Source organism: Amblyomma mixtum, chromosome 4, assembly GCF_055824585.1.
Source record: "Amblyomma mixtum isolate Tamu chromosome 4, ASM5582458v1, whole genome shotgun sequence".
Taxonomy (NCBI): Eukaryota; Metazoa; Arthropoda; class Arachnida; order Ixodida; family Ixodidae; genus Amblyomma; species Amblyomma mixtum.
In genome coordinates this window covers 157,344,841-157,367,969 of record NC_143015.1, presented here as the reverse complement: position 1 = coordinate 157,367,969, position 23,129 = coordinate 157,344,841, and the positions used below count along the sequence as shown (strand labels likewise).

The window sequence follows — 23,129 nt, the reverse complement described above, 5'->3', positions numbered from 1 at the left end:
TCCGACTCTTTCCCACGGATAACTCGGTTCCGGATGAGGGATGAGTGTCTCTCGTTGTTGGGAATGCGCATGCTTCTGACACACTTCGCACCTTGCGATGTAATCCTTCAGTTCTGTGTTCATCCTGGGCCAGAATACACACTCGCGTGCACGCCGAAGACAGCTCTCAATTCCCATGTGCGATGCGTGAAGTTTCTCTTTGATCTCACGGCGCAGAGACAATGGGATGAGCAGTCGTAATCCCTTGTAGATGAGGTCCTCCTCCACTGTGAGTTCATCTCTGAATGGGTAGTAGACGCGCATGTCTCGCGGCACTTGGTGCTTTTCTTGTGGCCATCCTGACAATATGATTGACTTAAGCTTTTGCAGGAAGTCATCTTTCTCCGTCGCTATGCGGATTTTTTCCAGGGTTTCCTTGCTCCATCTTCTTAGAAGGGTTTCACATTCACGAGCCGGTCTAGATGAAGCAGATAATCTCAAGGTGCTGCATGCGTTTGTGCTTAGCCGCATTCTTTACGCCACTCCTTACCTAAACCTCTCCTGTTCGGATAAAGACAAGATCAATGCTCTTATCCGCATGGCTACCAAAGCAGCGCTAAACCTACCAAAGAGCACTAGCACGGACAGACTCTTAAAATTAGGAATGCACAACACTATACAAGAACTTATAGATGCCCATCGCTACACACAGTACCTTCGTCTGGCTGGCACGGAAACTGGACGATATATACTGGATTCTCTGGGAATTCGCATACCGGCACACACGACAGACTTCATCTCTCTCCCTCGCGCCATACACTCCGCGCTTATCCTGAAACCCCTTCCTAAGAATGTCCACCCTGAATACCATCAATCCCGCCGAGTCGCGCGAGCCAAAGCTCTCCATAAAGAATATGGCACTATAGAGGATGTGCGCTGGGTGGACGCCGCGTGTGGTACAGACCGTTCAGTAGCTGTGGCTTATCATCCAGCAGCCCCCCCATTTACCCATTTCATAGACCCACCTTGTACCCCGGAAGAAGCAGAGGAAGCAGCTATAGCAATAGCCATTGCCCAAACCAATGCGGCTTATATACTAAGCGATTCCAAAACAGCCATTCTTAACTTCGCCCGCGGACGCGTCCATCCCCCTGCGTGGCAGATATTGAGAATGTGCACCCTAAATCCCGATAGGCGTATTGAGCTCGTGTGGGTGCCGGCTCACTCTGGCAATCCCGGAAATGAGGCCGCCGATAACATAGCCCGAGGACTTATTTGCCGGGCAAATGGCGACCCCAGCCGGGATTTCTCGAGGGAGCGGGCACACACGTTCTCAGAACTAACTCAACAAGCACGCCTTGCCCGTCGACTCTATCCCCCTCCCCACCCCCGCCTATCCCACTCCCAACAAATCCTCTGGAGGCGACTCTAGACCCGAACTCTTCCTACCCCTCAGCTTCTATCCCACTTCCGCCATGTTTCCCCCGAGTGCACTCTCTGCGGAGAACCGCACGCCACCCTAGACCACATCCTCTTCGGCTGCCCTGCCGATCCTCCCCCGCAGGGACAGCCCGCCATCGGTACATGGGAGGAATGGGAGGCCCTCCTTGCGTCGCAGGACCCGGACGCGCAACTTCGCTGTGTGAACCGGGGTGCCAGTGCCATGGCCCTACGTGGCCTGGACACATGCGCGTAATGTGAGGGCTGTGCGGTGGCCCTGAGACCTTGTACGGTCCAAACTCACTTGCTCAATAAAGTTTTCCATCCATCCATCCTTGCGCACTGGCAGGTAGTTCACAACGTTGATGCTTTCTAGTTCACTTTCACTGTCGCGGTTGGGAAGGAATGCCCTCGACATCGTGTCAGCTAGAAGTAGTTCTTTCCCTGGTCTGTGCTCGATGTTGATGTTATACCTTTGCGTTTGCAGTATCATACCTTGCAGTCGTCTTGGCACTTGATCGAGTCTTTTTTTCATGATGGACTGAAGAGGCTTGTGATCACTGATGATCGTTGTAGCTGTTCCGAAGGTGTACTGATGGAATTTCTGCGATGCAAATACAATCGCTAGCATTTCCTTCTCGATCTGGGCATAGCGACTTTCTGTCGGTGTTAGTGCTCTGCTGGCGAAAGATACAGGTTTTCCTTCTTGGATGAGAGCCGCTCCAAGTCCGAGGTCGCTGGCGTCACATTGTATCTCAACTGGCTTTCGCGTGTTGAAGTATGCTAGAATAGGAGCTCTTGTCACTGCATCTTTTGCCTTCTGGAACGCTTGTTCTTGTTCTTCTCCCCAGTGCCACGGTGTGTCTTTCACTGTGAGCTTCCTCAGTGGTTCCAACACTCGTGATATTCCGGGCAGGAATCTGGACAGGTAATTGATCATTCCGCAAAACCGCTGTACGCCTTGGACATCAGTTGGTCGAGGCATTTCTTGAATTGCCTTTGTTTTCTCTGGATCCACTTTCAGTCCTTCTTTTGTCAGCACGTGTCCCATGAAGACTGTTGTGCTCATGCGGAGTTGCGTCTTGTTCTTGTTCAGACGTATTCCAGTCTGTCTGCATCTCTGCATTAGGTTTTCGAGCTTTCTGTCGTGATCTTTAAGAGCATCCTTTTCCGTTTCACCAACTCCATAGACGAGGATGTCGTCTGCTATGCACAGAACTCCGTTTAGTCCTTCAAGTGCCATTTGCAGTCTCTTCTGAAATATTTCACTGCTGACCGCTAACCCAAATGGTAGGCGCAGCCATCGATATCGGCCGTTGGGCGTTTGAAACGTGGTCTTTAGACTTGACTCTTCATCGAGGCAGCATTGCCAGTACCCTTCTCGTAGGCCTAGTTTTGAAAAGATCTTGGCTTTTGCAAGCTCTGGTAAGACGTCGTCGAGAATGGGCAATGTGTGGCGCTCTCGCTCTAACGCTTCATTTAGCGCTTGTGGGTCAATGCACAATCTCAAGTCGCCATTTTTCTTCATCGCCACGACCATTCGGCTCACCCACTTGGTTGGCTCGGTGACACTTTTGATTACTCCTCTTCTCTCCATGCTTTGCAAGGTTTCTTCAAGCTGTGGTTTTATACTGACAGGCACTCTGCAGCTTGTTATCGCTTTCGGGACTGCATCCTGTTTTGTTACCAGAGACTGACCCGAACAAAGCGTACGAACATTTTTTAGACATCGTCAAGAGTGTTTACCAAGAAAGCTTTCCTGTAAGAACGACAAAGCGCAGTCATCACACCCGTAAACCATGGATCACACCTGACCTGAAAAATAAAATTAATAAGAAGCACAAACTCTATCACAAATTCATCAAATCAAAAGAGATCAATGAACTGTAGACTTTCAAAATATACCGAAACCGCCTGAACAAAGAACTTGAGCGAGCAAGAAACGCTTACTACGTTAACCAGTTTGGTTCTGCAGGAGGTAAGACGGAGATAATGTGGAAAAAATTAAGCAATCTTTTCGCTTTTAGTAATACTCGCAATGATATTAATGTTATCAAGCAAAATGGGGTTGAGATATCGGGACAACAGTTAGTAAACAAATTCAACCAGCATTTCGTTAATCTTTCAATCCCGCCATACGTGCATAACGACCTTCGCAACATCCCTTTGAGCAGTGAAACAATATTTCTCGACGCTATTGAAGAAGGTGAGGTACTGCATGTTTTCCAGGAGCTGAACAATACCACAAGTATAGACATTGACGGGATGCAACTAAAACCCATCAAGTTTGCCCTTGATGTCCTGCTTCCATGCCTCACACATATTTTTAATTTGTGCATTGCTAATGCTATCTTCCCATCTAAAATGCAGATTGCACGTGTGTCTGTCATATACAAAAAAGGCGACAAAAATGACTTCGGCAATTATAGACCCATCTCTGTGCTACCAGTATTTTCTAAACCACTTGAAAAGCTAATTCACAAACGTTTCGCAAAGTTCGAGGAGAAACAAAATATAATAACTGACTCACAGTATGGCTTTCGTAAGCACCGTTCTACAGAGCACGCATTACTAGCTCAAAAAGAGTACATATTAAAACACCTTGATCAAAATAAAATAGTCATCGGCATTTTCATAGACTTTACAAAAGCGTTTGATTTGTTGAATCATGCATTACTAATCCGCAAACTTGACCGCTACGGTTTCCGAGGTCACGCAGGATCTCTTGTACACTCTTACTTGAGTAATCGCAGACAAGCTGTCAGTAATAATGGGTATATATCAGAAATATAATCACTTCACCGCGGTGTTCCCCAGGGAAGCATACTGGGTCCTTTTCTTTTTAATATTTTTATTAATGATATTGTGCAAATCGCCCCTGCAAAATACATAATATATGCTGACGATACCAGTATATTTTTTTCAGGAACTCAAGTAGATACTTTAATAGATACAGTGAATTCTACCCTCTCAAATTTATATGAATGGACAAAAAAAAAATGGTTTGCAGATAAATGTCGCGAAAACAAAAGCAGTTATTTTTAGAGCAAAAAATAAGAAAGTTACACTTGTAAAAGACATTTGCTTCAATAATGCTCATGTAGATATAGTACCTACATTTAAAACACTGGGTGTTGTATTTAATGAAAAAATGACTTGGGATGACCATGCCTTTTTTATTTCCAGCAAACTGTCGCAAATTATTGGTTTAATTTGCAGATATCGCCAACTGCTGCCAACAAGAGCACTGCTGGCCATATATCATTCACTCTTTAGTTCTCGCCTCAATTACTGTAATTTAGTGTGGGGAAAAACTTCGCAAGAAAACATCAATAAGCTACTCGTATTACAGAAAAATTTTATCAGAATAATTGAAAATGTTCCTAGAACATTCCATACACAAGAACTTTTTTATAAATACAAAATACTCCCGGTAACTAAATTGTACACCTTTCGCCTCAGCCACGCACTGAAGCGCGAAATTATTAATCACACGTCCTTCCTTCATGAACTCTCCAACATTGTAGTAAGCTATAAAGTACACAACACAAGAAACGTCGATCAGTGGCACATTAAAACATACAGAACAACATATGGCTGTCAAACACTTGAAAACATATTACCGCGTCTACTAAATGCTCTTTGTGTCAATGACATTGACCTAAAAACCACCTCACACAGAAAGCTTTTAGAATATTTTTTATTTACAGATACTGCATTGAATCTGTGAACCGAATTTACTGTATTGCACTCTTCATTGCTTTGTTTGTCATTTTGTTTTTCTTGTGGGAAGTACCTGTCACGATTTTTTTGCAATATTGTATTTAGTTTCAAAGTGTGCCACGGTTTTGTTGCCAAAGCTCGCAGCTGGGTGTCCATGGCCAAGTCAAGCGGTCCAAGAGGCCGCTTTTACTATGGGCACCCTGTCACCATGTATATTGTGGTGGTAAATAAATAAATATCAAATAAATAAATGTACTGTTCCCGGCAGCGTCCCTAGTGCTTCTCCAAAGACGTCTGGGAATTTTTCCACTATGCGCTTTGTGAAGTCTTCCTCTGGAGCGTTAACTGTAGCTACCAGATCATAATCGATTGTTATGAGACCCATGGTTTCTGCTGTCTTCCTTCCAATGAGAGGTTTGAGCTCATCAGCAACAACTACGAATTCCAGGACATGCTTCTTTCCATTTTTGGCAGTGACCTCAAGCTGGGCTTTGCCTTTGGAATAAACTTTGCTTCCGTTCCATGTCCGCAGTGTCGTTGCGCTCGCTCTCAGCTGCTGTGGCTGGACGTATTTGGCTGTAATCACATCAACTGCCGCTCCACTGTCTACTTGAAACTTCACTCTGTTTCCGTTCACTTCCAAGAGCGTGTAGACTGAGCTGGGCTTTTCGCTCTTAACTGCCAAAATGTCCCCTTCGTCGCTATCGACCTCCAGACTAGCCACTGCCCTGCTGCCTTTGCACACTGCTGCGAAGTGGTTTCGCTTTCTGCACTTAACGCACACTTGTTTCCAAGCTGGGCAGGCTGTTCTTTTGCGTTCGTGGCTCCTTCCGCAGTACTTGCATTTCGGAAGATTCGCCATCAACGGAGGTTTCCTCTCTTCTTTTAAACTTTTCCTGGCATAGTTGCGACGGTTCTGCTTTTTCACAGTGTGAACTTCGCTGTTGCTTGCAGCTGGTCCCTCTTTAAATGCTTTCAGTTGCTGTTTTGTAGCCTCATGAGCAAGACACACTTTGACAACTCTCTCGAGGGTTGGGTCATCGAGCTTTAGAATGTCCGCTCGCGCTCTCTCGTCGTAAATTCCACAGACGATCTGGTCGCGGATCAATTTGTCTCGTTCGTTCCCGAACCCGCAGTCGCGCGCTTTCAATTTCAGGTCGGTCAGAAAGTCATCGAACTGCTCTTCCTGTTGCTGCATTCGTGAGCGGAAGACGTATCGCGAGTACAGTTCGTTATGCTTCGGTAAGAAATGCGCGTCGAGAAGGCTTATCACATGCGTGTAGTCAAATTCTGGGTGTGGTCTTGCTCCTGTTGGTTTCCCGAAGTCCAAAGTGTTATAAATGTCAAGAAGCGTGGAGCCTCCGACGGTCAAAAGAAGTGCTACTTGCCGGTCGGACGGTGCTTTCGCTGTGTTGGTTGCTTTGAGGTACAGCGTGAAGCTCTGCTTGAAGGCTCTCCATTGTTCCGCTGCGTTGCCAATGGTTTCGAATTTCGCAGGTGGTGGAATCTTCTCCATGTTGAGGCGTTGGCGGTAATTTTACACTTCTGACACCATGTTTCGTGCCTGTCTACTCTAGGATGACTCTAGTAACTGAGGACTTCTTTTAGATGGGGATTATTGAACGTTTATTACAGTCTGGGCTACATAGGTCTGATTAGGAGGAATACATGGCTGGGTCTGCTGCGTAGCTGTTCAAGTGGGGACGCCGTGGAATCCGAGTCGTCTGCCACTTGTATATAAGAGGGTGAGGAGGACGGTGGCCGTCGGGCCCGTGCGCTCGGCGGCTCGGCGCATCGCCTGCGGGGGTGGCTGGCTGCTTCTCCGACAGTGGAGGAAGCGGAGGGTGCGTTGCCGGTACAGCTGGCGCCATCTACAAGAGCGTCTTGTAACAACTAATTAACTGCTAATTAAGGACTCTTCAGCTTCGCCTTTAGGAGTGGAACGCGACAGCGTGTTGTAGCGCTGCCAGAGAGTTCACGGAACGCCACCACCCGTTCGGCGCGATGCCTTGGCCTTTGAACGCGACGCTTTTTGAGGAAAGGAAATGGGGCAGTAATTCTCTGTCATCTCGGTGGACACCTGAACCGCACCGTACGGGAAGGGAGGAACGCCACCACCCGTTCGGCGCGATGCCTTGGCCTTTGAACGCGACGCTTTTTGAGGAAAGGAAATGGCGCAGTAATTCTCTGTCATCTCGGTGGACACCTGAACCGCACCGTACGGGAAGGGAGGAACGCCACCACCCGTTCGGCGCGATGCCTTGGCCTTTGAACGCGACGCTTTTTGAGGAAAGGAAATGGCGCAGTAATTCTCTGTCATCTCGGTGGACACCTGAACCGCACCGTACGGGAAGGGAGGAACGCCACCACCCGTTCGGCGCGATGCCTTGGCCTTTGAACGCGACGCTTTTTGAGGAAAGGAAATGGCGCAGTAATTCTCTGTCATATCGGTGGACACCTGAACCGCACCGTACGGGAAGGGAGGAACGCCACCACCCGTTCGGCGCGATGCCTTGCCCTTTGAACGCAACGCTTTTTGAAGAAAGGAAATGGCGCAGTAATTCTCTGTCATCTCCGTGGACACCTGAACCGCACCGTACGGGAAGGAACGCCACCACCCGTACGGCGCGATGCCTTGCCCTTTGAACGCAACGCTTTTTGAGGAAAGGAAATTTTCTGTCATCTCGGTGTACACCCGAACCGCACCGTACAGGAAGAGAGAAAGTGGGAGTGAAAGAAGAAAGAGGAAGAGGGGCCGTAATGAAGAAACTGAAAATTGTATTTGAGGAAAGGAAATTACGCAGTAACTGTCTCGCATATCTCGGTGGACACCCGTCAAAACGCGGACACATCTGCCGACACGGCTGCCGACATGGCTGCTGACGACAGTATGAAGCGTTAAAGGCTTTCGTCTTAAAAGGACAATGGCACCGCTCACTGCGGACCACTACGCCACCTCTTCCTCTTTCTTTTTTAAGGCGAAAGCCTTTAATGCCTCGTACTGTCGTTAGCAGACGCGTCGGCATCCGTGTCGACAGACGCGTCGGCAGATTCGTCCGCCTTTCGGCGTCACTGCTTTAAAGGGTCAAGGTTCCAGCATGAATAAAGGCGTATTTAGTTAATGGATGGGCTTCATAAATAAAATAAAAGGAGTAAAGTCAAGAAAAGGAGAATAGAAAATAAAAATAAGAAAATAAACAAAAATAAAAACAAAATAAAGTAAGATGTGAAAATAAAAATAAAAACAATAAAATTAAGGAAAGGAGCAAAACACAAATAAAAAGAAAATATCAAAAATAAAGAAGTAAATGAAAACAAACAGTGACCAGGAAACGCTTTCGCCTTTAGAGAGCCAAAGTGCCCCATGAATTTTTCACTCCTACTTCCCTCCCTTTTCTTACGGCGTGGTTAAGGTGTCCAACGATATGTGTGAGACAGATACTGCGCCATCTGCTTTCCTGAAAAACCATTTTACCAGTTTAGCACCGCTAACTACCCACTTCTGAAGGGGCTTTACCCGCTACGGACTTTCCGCGTCATCTGTGAGCAGCGGTGAGAACTAGTGCTTGCTTTGTTCACGCTTCTGCGCATAGAGTGAGCCACGCAATGGCACAGCCAACGATGCATTTAGGAGCACACAATTTTAGCACAGTACGGCTAATACGCCAGTGCATTATCGTTGCAGTACAAAACGGAAAAATGTGGTGAACGAAAACCAACTCAGCCAATACGGCTCAGATAGACAGAGTTAACTTCAGTGGAAGTTTCCGGGGACCTTCACTACGGCGTCCCTCATAGCCTGAGTAGCTTTGGGACGTTAAACCCCCATAAATGATAAATCATTTATTCATAATTGATTAATTCGCCGTAGCCCCGGGGCCACTAGTCCAGGGATACTAGTCCAGTGGGCCCCTAGTCGGGGCCCCTAGTCCAGGGCTCCCCTGGCGGCAGCTGACTTGCGGACTTGCCAGATGATCCAGACTTGCTGGTCCAGGTTGTCGCTGGTCAGGGCCTGCTCCCACAGCTGGTGTGTCGGGTGCGGCGCTATAAAGATTTTATCCGGTTTGTCCTGGCATTCCCAAGATGTATAGTAGTGCGTGGGGCTTGATCCGCACCAAAGACAGTAGCTTGGGTATTGCGTGTAAGTGTGATCTTATGTAAAATGTGAAGACTGCGCATATCCAATACGGGTACTGTTGAAGCGTATTACTTGTCTTCCTGCTGTCCCTTGTCCTTGTCAATTCTGTTTTGGAGTAATGTACTCCATAGCAAAATTCAATTATCTCTTCTTGCAATTTACGTAGAGCCACCAGACCGACAACCTGTTAGATTCTGGATAGCGTCGTACGCGACTTTTACAACTCAGGCTATCAGCTGAACGCGGCTGCCGTACTTACTATCAAATGGGTCGACACCTTGTGCAGGTCCGCAGCATATCTTTGGGAAATGGGAAAACAAATTATTTTATGTATGAATGTCGCATAATTCTTCTAGAAAGGTCTGAGTCATCAACACGTCATTAAAGCGGCGTGCACAGCATATGCCATATCATTCATGAAATTTTATTCCGAAAATTACCTGAAGAGGAAATTCCTTTAATAAAACATCACTGAGAGTCCAGACTCTGGTACACTGCGCAATGATTCGCGCAGCTTTTCTTTGCACTAGTTGAAACATTTTAACATTCACTGCAGCGAAAGGAAGCCGGGCTATGTTGATTAACGTGAAATCGAGTGTAAGATTGTGACATAGGCAGGGACGGATTTATGGGTCGCCCTTTAAGCGGGCGGTCCCATTTGAATAATGTATTTCATCGACTTTCATCGTCCAAAAATGTGGGTCAGCATGGTTTTCCTACCGATAATTGCTCGCTTAGAGGTCTACATTTGCCCTCTCAGTCTCTGCCCGCATAAATCCGCTCCTGCATCTAGACTAGCACTTTTGCGTTGCATGTCAGCTTCGGGAGCTCGGGGTTTTTCTGCGCAAAGCCCACATATGTGCTGAATCTGTTCTCAAGCAGCTTGACAGGGTACCGATGATGACAGGATGAAGGCATGGAGTGATCCTGTAGGCAATGACCCTACTCACAAAATCAGATCATTTGGCTCTTGTTGGGTGTTTCCCAACGCCGGTGTGGGGGAGATATGCAATATGGGTAGGTCCGTTAGGGCTTTGCTCATACTTTTCCCACGGGGGTCGATGTAGGCGTTAGAAAGGCAGTCTAAACTTCAACTGCCTATGTTGGGATCTACAGTAGCCCAACATTGCGTGTTGGAAGGATGGATGGAAACAACTTTATTACACAAAAAAAAAAATCTTCCAGGGTGGTCCCCTACTGGTCCAGGAGTCTACGGGCTTGTGCTTCACGTAAAGCCCGATCCACCAGCCATATCTGGCCGGCGGGCTGAGCGGTCCGTAAAGCAGCCTCCCAGGAAGAATGAGTGGGTTGGGGAGGGGGGTACTGCCTTTGGGGACGGACATTCCCAAAGGTAGTGGAAAAGTGTGGATCTGGGCACGCCACAGGTGTTACAATCAGGAGGAAAGGTGAGGTGAAAGCATGAGAGACGGTGGGGGGAAATAAAGCAACCTGTCTGTAATAGTCGCCATGTGGCGCTGGATGAGGGCGACAAGGTACTGTGGGGTGGTGGCATTGTCATACGGCTGAGTTTGTAGAATGTTGTGATTTGATGATAGGTAGAGTGGACCGATGGGGCCTCTTTCGCAGGGTTGGGTGCCTGATCATCCGGGGACCGGGAGGAGAGTTCTCGGGCCAACGCATTCCTATGTGCACAATTCCTATGTGTTATTCCTATGTGCACTTACGTTCACTTACCAGAGATGCGGCCACGTGAAATTGATCTGAATGAATTGTTTTTATTACTCGGCAAGAGCCATGAACGGTGCAGGACGCAGCGAGAACATCATGCAGCTGCGCTCAGGTGAAGCCGGCCTCAGCAACACTCACAATGCAGAACTTCTCCGGCGCTCTGAAAGCGAGAGAGGCCAGTCTCCATTAATATGGGCAACCTTGCTACATATCACTCGATGCCATGGCCTTCACATTGAAGGTTATGCAAATGAATTTTTTGTGGGGTAAGCAGCTCCGAGGCCAGACTGCAACTTCAGGGCAATCCGTTGGCCAAGTAAAGCGAGCCTGCGCCATCGGGGGCTATCTCAAAAGTTAATTGAGCGTCGCTGAGAGGTTCATTCTTTTATCGGGCATCCAAAGCGGGCCAGAAAACGGGCGCGCACGCCATTGCTTCGCACCACGGCTAGGCGAAACGTCTTCGAGCGTTTCTAGAAGGGGTTTCGTTGTCCGTTACAGAAATAGTCTACAGACTTTTTATAGACTCTACTGCCATCCTTTAGAACTTTTTCCTTTTGTCTGTAGCGAATATATAGCCTATCCATAACTAAAATCTATAGATCCCTTAATTTCCTTTTGTCTATAGACAGTGCATAGAGAACGTATAGACTAAAGTCTATAGCATCCTCTATTTCCTTTTAACTATAGGCAATCTATAGACGACGTATAGAATAAAGTCTATAACAACCCTAATTTGTTGTTGTCTACAGACAGTATACGACCTATCTTTACATCAAAATGTATATATACATTAAAGTGCGTAGTAGATGAAATTTTTCTATTTTTCTGTAGACAATTTTAACTAAAGCCTATAATTTTTTCAATTTATTTTTATCTATAAGCAATTTATAGAGTGTTTTTAGGTTTAAGTTAATAAGAGCTTCAATTTCTTTTCACCTATTCAAGTTCTACAGATAGTCAATAGACTGAAATTGGTTAGAAGGTCAGTTAATGCAATCACTGGTGATGTCTCTTCCACCTGTCTTAGAGGTAATGCGTGAAATATGCATTGTGCGACCATAGCAAATTTATCTGAGACAGACTTCGCATTACTGGAACACTGGTGTCCACTGGATTCAACGTTAGAAGGACGATAAATAAACTGATCACTTTTAGGATCCGGGCGCCTGCTCCGTCAGTGGTTGAATCTAACTTTATCGTTCGTTCACTCTAAGTCTACACGATGCTGTTTTATTAATTTGGTCTTCTAAACTACTGTAAGCAGAGCTGTACACGTCTGTGAAGAACAGATTGTTTGCTCTGCGACAAACTTCCCATCCTTGTTTTTAAGCGGCATTATAAGCAGCAGAAACTGTTCGGCTCTCGACCAATAATGCCGCTTGTGTGTGCTGCTTTGATGTACTTAACGTGCGGAAAGGGTAGTCGATGAGGAATCCGGAATACTAAGGTGCTCCTTACGAACTGTGTTCTGGCTTTTTTGTGCTACAAGGTAGAGGCGTGGTCAGCGAAATCGCTTAGCCCGTGAGTGACGGCCGAAATAAAACTATTATCTAGTTAGCGCCATGTGAGTTAGATTTACATGGCGCCTCCGGAAACGTGCACTCGCCTTTTAAATTGGATTACGTTTATTTTTTTAATCTTTCTGTTGTCGCCTGTACAGAGCATACAGCGCTGTTTTCAGGCATACTAAAAGGTGTGCACCGCTCGCTATGTGTAGACACTCGCTCGGCGCGCGTCATGGAAAGACACTTTCGACCATATGTACTTCACATCCGCTCGATCTCGAGCGTCGTGATACCTTTGCCGTTTGTGAAAGCAGGTACAGCCTTTGTCAAAAGTTTAGAGCCCAGGGGGTTTGCTTCTGCGCCACATTGCTTTGCTCATAATGCGTCCTCAGCGTACCAAATCTCCTGAAGGTAAGAAGATTTTTGGTCCTGCTCCCTTCGATGCATAGGACTTCCATGAGCGCCGCAATAGTGCTTAGAAGCAAACCCCCTGGGCTCTAAACTTTTGACAAAGACTGTACCGTATTGAGCCGTGCAGGAGCCACATTTGAGTAGAACTAAAGGTTGTGGTACTTGGCAGATGCACAGGACTGGGTGGTCTGTGAGGTCCCGACCACCAGGACCCTATTTATGTGGTGGTAACCTGACACAACTTGCTTACCCTTTGACACCAGGAAGTTGAACACATCAAAGAGCCCCTTGAAGGCCACGAAGAGGATTCCTTGCACTGGAAGTTCGATGCCCAGCTTTGCGAGCAGCTGAAAAGTTGAAGGACGCTGAAGGGTATCGAGCGCTGCTGGCATATTTATCACGACTTGTCAGCAGCGGTTGCACACATGCTAACAATGATGTCTAGCACCTAGTGAATGAATCTTCAATGTCATATGCATCCCTTTCCTGCAACCACTACAGTGGAACAAGTTGAACAGAGGCTTGATTAGACTTCTGCAAATAAAAAAGCTGCGCGTCACAAATACTAGATGTGAGGATGCTATTTTAGAGGAAATCAGGTATTGCCCACGCTGCAGTGGCGATGGGGAGTAAAGCTCAGATTGGTTCGAGCCTCAGAACAATCAAGTAGCTCGTCGAGATGCGTGGAACGCAGTTCCACTTAATCTTCATGACACAGTCACAAGGATGGTCCGTTTACATGTAAGTATGAAACCGTTGTCACAACATATATGATACGATATCCTAAAAAATGGCCCGCCTGAAACTTTATTTATCTGGAACGTTGTGCCACATATTTTAATGGCCATATATCTGCCGCGCATTTCCCCCTAAATAGGTGGGACCAAACAATGTTATAGTTTGCAGTGGTGGGTAACAGCTGCGCTTCCGCTTTTAACACTCCCCAGCAGCACAGCTAATTGGCCCAATGTTGGAAACACATTGGGAAATGTCGGTCCTACAAAGGACCCGATTGAAACCACCATTTCCAATACTGGTCCGATTGCCTGTGCTGCTTGCGATGGTGCCATCGATGCATCGATGCACCGAGACTCACAAAAGCCGGATGTTCTGGACATTGTTAACGTCGTTTTTTTTTCGGCAAGCTACGGTACCTCGGATTTTACGTCTAAGCTAGCGGCATACTCAAAAGAGCCGATGCACTGCTAGCATGTGGCCCCGTCTGTGCTATAAACATCAATCGACCACATTCAATGCGTCGTTACGGCAAATGCCGAGCGGTCTAGGCCCGCACAAACACATTTAAAAATAGTTACTTCCCTAGAACTGTATCCGAATGGAATGCATTACCTTCTCATATTTTTCTGTCCAGCAATTTTGTAGCAGAGTTGGCACGTCATCTCTTTATTTCATGAGTTTTGTTTGTTTTGTGTTGCGATGCGATGCCTGTCTATATGTTCAATTCTGATTGATTGTCTGACTTATTATTTTTTTCTCTATGCATATGCTTGTCATTTTTTGTATTGAAAAGTGTTTGAATGTGCCCCTCCTGCTAGGACCATGCATGGTCCGCAGTATTTCAAATAAATAAATAAATAAATAAATAAATAAAAAATAAACCGCCGTCTTTCTACGGCAACGAACCGTTTTAGCGACGTCCGGTGTACTCGCAAACTTCCCACGTTTCATCTTTTGCACCACTCTCTGCACTTTGGCCAAGGACAGTTGGTGCTCGCCGCACTCGACCTGCGCATAAGAAGATGTAGAAACAGAAATGACTGGAGGATGCACTTGAGCTCCGCTTCAAGGGTATGACGCGATAGCGTTGATGGATTGGAGCGCATAGTTTCGGAATTGCTCATCTCTACTTTACATTCATAGATCCATGGAACCCAAGCTGCGTGAGTAATTGGCCCAATGTTGCAAATGGATGGTTTCACTGTGGTCCTTTGTAGAGCCGGCTTTCGCCAGTGCATTTCCATTAGTGGGCCAAATAGCTGCGCTGCTGGCACCGAAGCGCCAGCAGCGGTGCAGCGGTTAAGCGATGAACCACTGCCCCGCGATGGTAGGTGCTGCCACCGGTGGTGATTGCGAGAACCAGGTTGCTCTTCCTGAGCCACCTCTCGCGACCAATCAGTAATTTAACTGTCGTCTGCCACGGTGGGCAGTTTGCTCCTAAGCCGGTGGGCACGTTGTGATGGCGCCACAAGGTCACGTGACCTAGGATGGCGTCACAAGATCACGTGACCGGCCCCTTTTTCGAACATGGCGGGTTGTGCGAGACCGAGCAGAATCTTGTGACCCAGTTTGGCCATAGGATGGCCACCCTGGGTGAATAGGGTACCACAGTGGCCCCCTACCACGGCCGATGTTTCGCTCACAACGCCGATGACGACGCCGACGACACCATATTTTCTGCAGAACAAGAACATTAACTGCTATCGCGTTAAGACGCAGCCAGTCGCAACGTATTCCGGGATGTATCCCCGGTGGCAAAGACACAGAGCCGAGCACGTCTGGTGGTGGCGTGGAAGCGTGGCCGCTCGTGCAAGACAGTTGGCAGGCATTCAGTGGAGGAGACGTTGGTCCTGAAATGGCCTCACGTGCTACAGTGATGATGCAGGTGAATGGCTCCGGACGCTGAGCCAGAGGTCTGCTGCTACCAGCTTTGTGCTTGAATTTTTAATGCGAAAACATTTCTTGGCTTATGAGGGGTGCCCGCAGGAAGTGTCCGCAGGTTGCATGAACAAAAAGTGTCCACACCATTTAACATCACTTATTAGTCGCTAATTAAGGATCACTAATTAACCATCACTATTGAATCACCAAAATAGCGTCGTTGATTAGGCATCACTAATTAGCCATCACTAATGAGTCGCTAATTTACGATCACTGATAACTATAACTGATTAGTCACAAGTATCCCCACTGATTAGTCACTAATTAACACCCATTATTTAACCATCACTAAGTAGTCACTAAGGACCACTAATTAATCATCACTAATTAGTCCCGGCCCCAACATGTGATGATCACATGGAATCACGCCGAGATCACGTCACGAGAGCACTACTGCGTCCTTCCCTTCCCTTCAAAACCTTTCCTTTCTCAAAACATAGGCCGCAGTGGCCGCAAAGACAACCATTGGTGAATGGCTGCCTATGCGCTGTAAAGCGTGCCTTGCAGTCGTTTGGCTCCTGGTGGAAAAAGTAGTCACAGCTTTTCTTTCGTACGCACCTGTCCCATAACGTAGTGGACCTCTGTGCCCTCGACTGATTTTCGAGGATACCGCAGAGCGGGTACCAAGAGTGTGCAGAAGAAAAACAAGGGCAGCAGGTTGCCTCCTCTGACCGCGGTTGGCGAATTAGCAGCTCTGCCCTCTAGAGGAGTCATATAGATGAGGACTTTGCAAGGTCCTTGGTTGTCGGGCACTTGATCTTCCGTTCTGCGCTTTTTCCGTCTGGACGGTCCTGGGTCAGAAAAGTTTGAGCAGATATCAAGAAATAAGTGGCCTTGGAGCACCGGCTCGGAACATTGTTGGCAACCTGCGATCAAGCTTGCCGTCCTGTCTGAGCTGTTGGGAAACGATTCCGCTAGCACTGCTTCCACCGCGATAGCGCCACCCAAGCAGTACTGCAGGTAATTGGCTCAGTATTGGAAATGAATGATTTCAGACGAGTCTTTTGTAAAACCGGCAGTTGCCAATGCGTTTCCAATATTGGGCCGTTCAGTGTCCTGCTTGGGCGAGTGCATACAACAGCTTATTAAGGCGGAAGCCTTTAATGCCTCATCATTGTAAGCAGAAGTTGTCGACTGAAAATGTCACGCTTCTCAGTTGGTCGAAACGGTCGTGACGTCACAGTGCGCGAATTTCAAACGGGGCCAATTGCACTTTGGCTACTAACCATGCAACCAATTAAAGGGATCGTATAGTGATGCTCCAAGTTAGTGGGACTTACTTAACCAATTAGCCTTTCTAGTCAGACCAGATAAACAAATAAAACAGAGTAGGAAATTTTACGAGCTTGAGAATCGAACCCCGGTCTCCGGAGTGCGAGACGAGCACGCTACCACTTCGCCATGCCAGCTCGATGATTTGGAATGAACAAAGGCGCGTCTAGTGACTACGGTGTCTTCGTTCACTCCCGTCTTCCTCCCTTCCCGTTACGGCGAGGTTTAGGTGTACACCGAGATATGAGAGACAGATTCATTTCCTTTCCTCAAAAAACCATTTTCAAAGGCGCGTGTACCGAATACGGTGTCTTCGTTCACTCTCATGTCCCTCCCTTCTTCCGGCTTACTTTCCGAGCCCGTGACATAACACACGCGGAGGAGGTCGCCATTGCGTTGGCTGCATCTGATTCCAATTCAAAAACAATTATTTCCGACTCGCGAGGGGCATGTCGGAACGTCGAGCAGGGCTGGGTACCATATCTAGCCTACCGCATTCTCCAAAACAGCGTCTACACCGGGGACCCCGCGCACCGGCGTATCGTTTGGGCTCCTGCTCACATGGGCCTTGAGGGAAATGAGGCAGCTGACGCCGCCGCCCGCGCGCTCTCTCACCGGACATTCCCCTCCGACCCCGACGATCAGGCACTCGAATTCACTCCCGCTTACTCCTTTAAAGACATTGTTTTACATTATCAATCTGGCCATGGTCTTTATCCCCGCCCGTGTAAAGGTCTCTCAAAGGCGGAGGAGCGGCTTTTGCTTCGCCTGTATACCAATACTTTGCTGTGCCCGGCAGCTCTCAAACACTTCGACCCTTCTTTCTCGGGCAGCTGTCCGCACTGTGCGGAGAAGTCTTCGGACATTTACCACATGGTGTGGGCCTGCCCCTCCAACCCTGCTATCCCCCCTCACCCCAACCCAATCCGGGAGGACTGGGAGGCGACCCTGCTCGGCTGCTCTGACCTGCAGGCCCAACGGGCCTTGGTCGCGCGAGCCCGGGCGGCGGCCGACGCCACTGGGGTCCCGAACTAGGGACCTCCACCTAGTACTTGTAAGGGCTGGCCCCCTCTGGGTCAGCTCATGCAATACCTCCAGTAGTGCATGTGTAAATAAATGTTTTCCACCACCACACCGGTGAGGTTCAGGTGTCCACCGAGATATGCGAGACAGATTCATTTCCTTTCCTCAAAAAAACATTTTCAAAGGCGCGTGTACTGAATACGGTGTCTTCGTACACTCTCATGTCCGTCCCTTCTTCGGATGAGGTTCAGGTGTCACCGAGATATGCGAGACAGATTCATTTCCTTTCCTCAAAAACAAATTTGCCGACGAGCACGGCCAAGTTCCGCCACGGCTTGACTAGTAACCCAAACCCCAGCCTCATGGACGAGTTCAGGCGTCTAAACGAGCATCGCTTGACTACAATCACCCAGCGGTGCAATACGATCATGGAAGCATCACAGCTTCCACTAGCTTGTGTGAATGTACGTTCACTGTCGCTACACGGTCAAGACATCGCACATGACCATGTCTTGGCTCGGTGCAAGGTTCTCTGTCTAACTGAAACATGGATGAATCCCTTGGTGGCACCAGTTGAGATCAAAGGCTTTCACTACGTTACAGGAGCAAGTCGTGCTTCCAACCAAGCAGCGGGAGTTGCCATTTACGCGCACCCAGACGTCAACCTAACACCGCTACAGTTTGACGACTTGCACTTTGATGTGGGGGACGTGTGCGGTGTCAAGCTCGAAAGTGGACTTAACGTGGTGTGCGTCTACTTGTCACCTCACATATCCCAACGGGCTGGCCATGAATTCATGGGACGAGTGCTACCAAGCTGGTTCAAGTTTGGCCCAATGATAGTGGTAGGAGACTTCAACCAGGATGCCAAAACGCATCAAGACTTCCTAGATGGAATGCAGAAATCTCTGGGTCTGCGCTTGTCTACTCCACGGGACAAAGCTACCACCAAGTACGGAAGCTGCTTGGATTTGGTCTTCAGAACCCACCCCAACGTCAAAGATCTAGACTACATATCACTCCACTTCAGTGACCACAAGGCGGTAGTAGTCGACGTAGACCCGATCAAACATAAAGAATTCACCGGGCATGAGCCATCTGCGGAAATCTCCCCCGACCTAAACTTTGAGGAAGTCGTGGACACAGCCGAAGTCGAAGAAGCAGATAAAGAGACGCACTAGGGGAGAAGTGAAACGCGCCTCTGAAAGTGTGTAGTTTTAATGCGCAGTTAAAGTATACAGCCAAATAAAACACTAGTCAATAACAAACAGTCTCTCAGTCAATGCCTAACAGTGCTCCAGGAAAGGCTTCCGCCTTGAAGCAGTTTAGTGTGCCAAAGTGCCCCCTGAACTTTTTGTGGCGACACCTAGGGAGCCCCCAATAGAAAGGTCCATAAGCATAGTTTAAAATAGTACTGCGCACACAAAAACAAGGACGTGAAGGTACACACAACAAGCGCTGTTTTTTTTTTGCAGTCACTGCCTTTCGATAAGGAAGATTTATAGGGCCTGTATAATGTTACCATCCGGAAACACCATCGTAGTCCATGGCGCTGCTTGAACACAGATACTGAGCACTTGAATTCGAAGCAGCTCGAAGCGTGGATAATGTTATAACCAGGTGACTCGTAACTATCTTGAAAGTATAGTGAGCACACAAAAACAAGGATGTGAAGGTACACACAACAAGCGCTGTTTTTTTTTTTGCAGTCACTGCCTTTCGATAAGGAAGATTTATAGGGCCTGTATAATGTTACCATCCGGAAACACCATCGTAGTCCATGGCGCTGCTTGAACACAGATACTGAGCACTTGAATTCGAAGCAGCTCGAAGCGTGGATAATGTTATAACCAGGTGACTCGTAACTATCTTGAAAGTATAGTGAGCACACAAAAACAAGGATGTGAAGGTACACACAACAAGAGCAGACTAGCGACTGAATTCATATGAAAGGAAACACATCTCATATGCCTAATCTTATATGACGCTAATGCGGCGGCGTATGCCACCTTCCTCAGGAAGATTTTTGAGTGCCGCAGTGAAGCCTTTCCTGTTCATATGCCGGCTCATAATAGAAAAATGAAACCCCCCCCCCTAGGCGAATAAAATATTACACGAAGACTTTCAATACAAAAATAAATATATTATTATTTTTTGTTCACACGCGACTTAATGATCTTTCAATAAAATAAGGAACTTGGAAAAATGTTGAATAACAAGTTGAGTGACGCGACAGCAGGTTATTGCATGAAGAGATTTTTCAGCATATATAGTGCTAAGTCTTGGCGATAGAAAATTTGACCAATATATTGGAAATTTCCTAGTGCACTATAAAATATTCGAAACGCGGCAAAAAATATTTGGGTCTTATTTTCTTGGGAACCCACATTATTGTGTCCCAAGGATTTCTATGTAATTTTACGCTATTCGCATTCCACCCATCTGCAGGTCACGTGACAGTTCAAAAACATGCCAAGAGGTCCATCACTGAATGCAAAAGAAGTATGCTACTCAACTAAAAAATATTTACGTTGGGGACTAATTACTCATTACCATCCACCCGAGTGCCGCCATATTCTACAAAAGAAAAGCTGCTCAGGATTAGAAAAAAAGTTACAGTTGAATAAAAATCTTTCCTGGTCTGTGTCCATATTCTGTGTCCTGGTCTGTGTCCTGGGACGGCGGCCTGTTCCAGGAAGTTGCTCTGCCAGCTGGATTAACATATGGACTATTATTGTAACGAAAGCTACATTACTATAGCTGGGATGCATTTCGCCGTGAGCCTCCGAATGACCTTGAAACGACCTTGAGATAAGTCATGGTTATCATGGCTAGTGTTGCTATGCACAGATACCTAACCATGTGTAGTCCACTTAGTGGACCGCTTTCGGCCTTGAACTTCGACCTTCAACTTTCATTTTGTTTGGTTTGTGGAGGTTTAACGTGCCAAAGCGTCTCGGGCTATGAGGGACGCCGTAGTGAAGGGCTCCGGAAATTTCGACCTTCTGGGGTTCTTTAACGCGCGTTGACATCGCACATACACGGGCCTCTAGAATTTCGCCTTCATCGAAATTCGGCCGCCGCAGCCGGGATCGAACCTGCGTCTTTCGGGCAAGCAGCCGAGTGCCGTAACCACTGAGGCACCGCGGCGGCCTTCAACTTTGACCTTGACTTTTGCTCTTTGACATTGAATTGTGACCTTGCAAGTTGTCGGCAGAGGTATTAAGAAAGCCACGTGGTAATCACGTTGTGGCACGTGATTCAATCCACGGTTGTGACGACAGGCATTGGCGATATGTAACCAGAGCTGTGCGCTACTGACCATCGATTAGTCTTCGTCTCCACCAAGCCAATCAATGAAGATGAATAAGCAGCTGTGAAGTGGTGGGGGGAATTAAGAAACAATGAAAGATGTACCAATTTACCAACGGTAAACCGTGTTTAATTATGCTTATGCAGCTTTCGCTACCTGAAACTCGGTCCGGCAGAGTTGAACCGCTGCCTAACTTTTTGATTACCTTGAGATGGCGAAAACGGCTTCCACGTGGCAAAGCAAGGCTCATTACTTAGCAAGTCAAGCAGCTAAAATATGATGGGCGTTGGAAAAGCAAAATACCTGGTGCTTGTACGGGAGGGCTTGCGAACAGACATGAGCGGACAGCAGATCCCGCGCCCCGGGGCCTGGCACTTGGCGATGAGTTGGGCCGAGGCTGGGCCGATGCTGTATCTTGTCTTTCAGCTGAATGCGAAGGCCTTCGTGTGGCTGCGTTTTCCGCGAATAAATAAAAATACATTAAACTAAATTATTTGCTGGAAACAGTACGCTTAAACTACATGCGTGAGACCAGCCCCGATGGAGAATGTGGAGTGACGTCACCTGCCTACAGGACAGTTCACGCCGCCGTGAACTAAAATGCCTTTTCATTTTTCTGTGGAACATACAAGCCACCCAAGCAGCACAGGTAGTGGGCCCAATATTGCAAATGGATGGTTTCACATTGGTCCTTTGTAGCACATGCCTTTGCCAATACGTTTCCAATACTGAGCCAATTACCTGTGTGGCTCGGACATCGAGTTTCGTTACAGGCGTACTGCAAACACCATCATTTCCGCAAGGTATTGCCGGACTGTATGATAGAGCGTACAATCAGGGGGATTAAAGTGCGAGCAACTTCCGTCCCGGCCCATTATAGAAACGTCCGCTGAAGCCGTAACTCGTACGCCATGCGCTGTGAACGTAACTGAAGCAGGAACTGTCGCTAGCGTCGTTAGTAAAGAATAAGATATAACCACAGGCAGGTTTTGAAAGGACAAAATGCCTCTTTCTCTTCATCTCACTCTCTATCCCTGTTCAATTTCTGATCCGCGCGGCCGTTGCAACCGTCGCGCATCCTTAGTACGTTTCGCGGCACCATTCTTTACGCAGCCATTTCATTATCGCTCCTAAATATCGCTCATCGCTTGTTGATCCTGCTCATAAGGTTAGCTCTACCCACCTTTGCACAAACACCTTCTATTCTTTTATCCCTCATACGTCTGCTCACTGCAGCCAACATTCCGCAGGCATCGCTTGTACCTCTGACTACGTTCGTTTCCGTGTGCTTTTGTTCAGTTATTTCAGTTATGAGAAATTCAGGAGTGTTTAAAATTATTTCTTCGTTTCTTTGATGTATTCTTTTATACTAATTTAGTTAAGCGAAAACCTCAGTCTACTAGATACGGCTAGCAGACTGGGGTTCTCTCTCAACGTTTTTTCACAACGACACCATTTCCAACCATACGAAAAGCGCGCGAAACATCAAGGTAAAAGGGAAATTAGGATCATAGACTTTGCCTGTAGAAGCAGATGCACATAGTAATTCCCCCTCGAATTTGTTTACAACGATCTACACGCATGCTTGTGGACTGAGTCTCTAACTTAACCATTGTTCGTTTCGGTTTTGTCAAGAATCCAAATCTTCCTGGCCGCACTAGGAGGCTGTCGTGCTGTTAAATAAGAACCTTCACATTGAACGCGTGCTGTTCACTCAGCTGTGTACTGATCGATACGTCCTCATATTTCACTGAGATGTTGCTGTTTTAGTCGTTGGATCAGATTTTGTCGTTGCTCCAATTCTACCTTTTCCCGATTGTGCCCTATGCGATCTGAAAGCTGAGTCCATAATTGGCTTGGGTTGGCTGTCGAACAGGTTTTGCTGCGGATGGTTTGGAGGATGTTTGGAGGATAACTGCGGGTGGTTTGGAAGATATCGCGCACCACACTTGGCCAG

At 47.3% G+C, this 23,129-nt stretch overlaps 1 protein-coding gene across 1 annotated transcript; it reads right to left on the bottom strand.

Annotated features, from left to right (window-relative positions):
• Positions 1-10,996: 10,996 nt before the first annotated feature.
• On the bottom strand, positions 10,997-22,415 carry LOC149348927 (uncharacterized). Its single transcript, XM_089541869.1, has 6 exons — positions 22,394-22,415; positions 21,476-21,622; positions 16,175-16,355; positions 14,530-14,686; positions 13,136-13,232; positions 10,997-11,129 (listed from the first exon to the last, which is right to left on the bottom strand). The coding sequence occupies exons 1-6, from the start codon at positions 22,413-22,415 to the stop codon at positions 11,104-11,106; spliced, it is 630 nt and encodes a 209-aa protein (XP_089397995.1). The 3' UTR covers positions 10,997-11,103.
• Between the last annotated feature and the right edge of the window lie 714 nt (positions 22,416-23,129).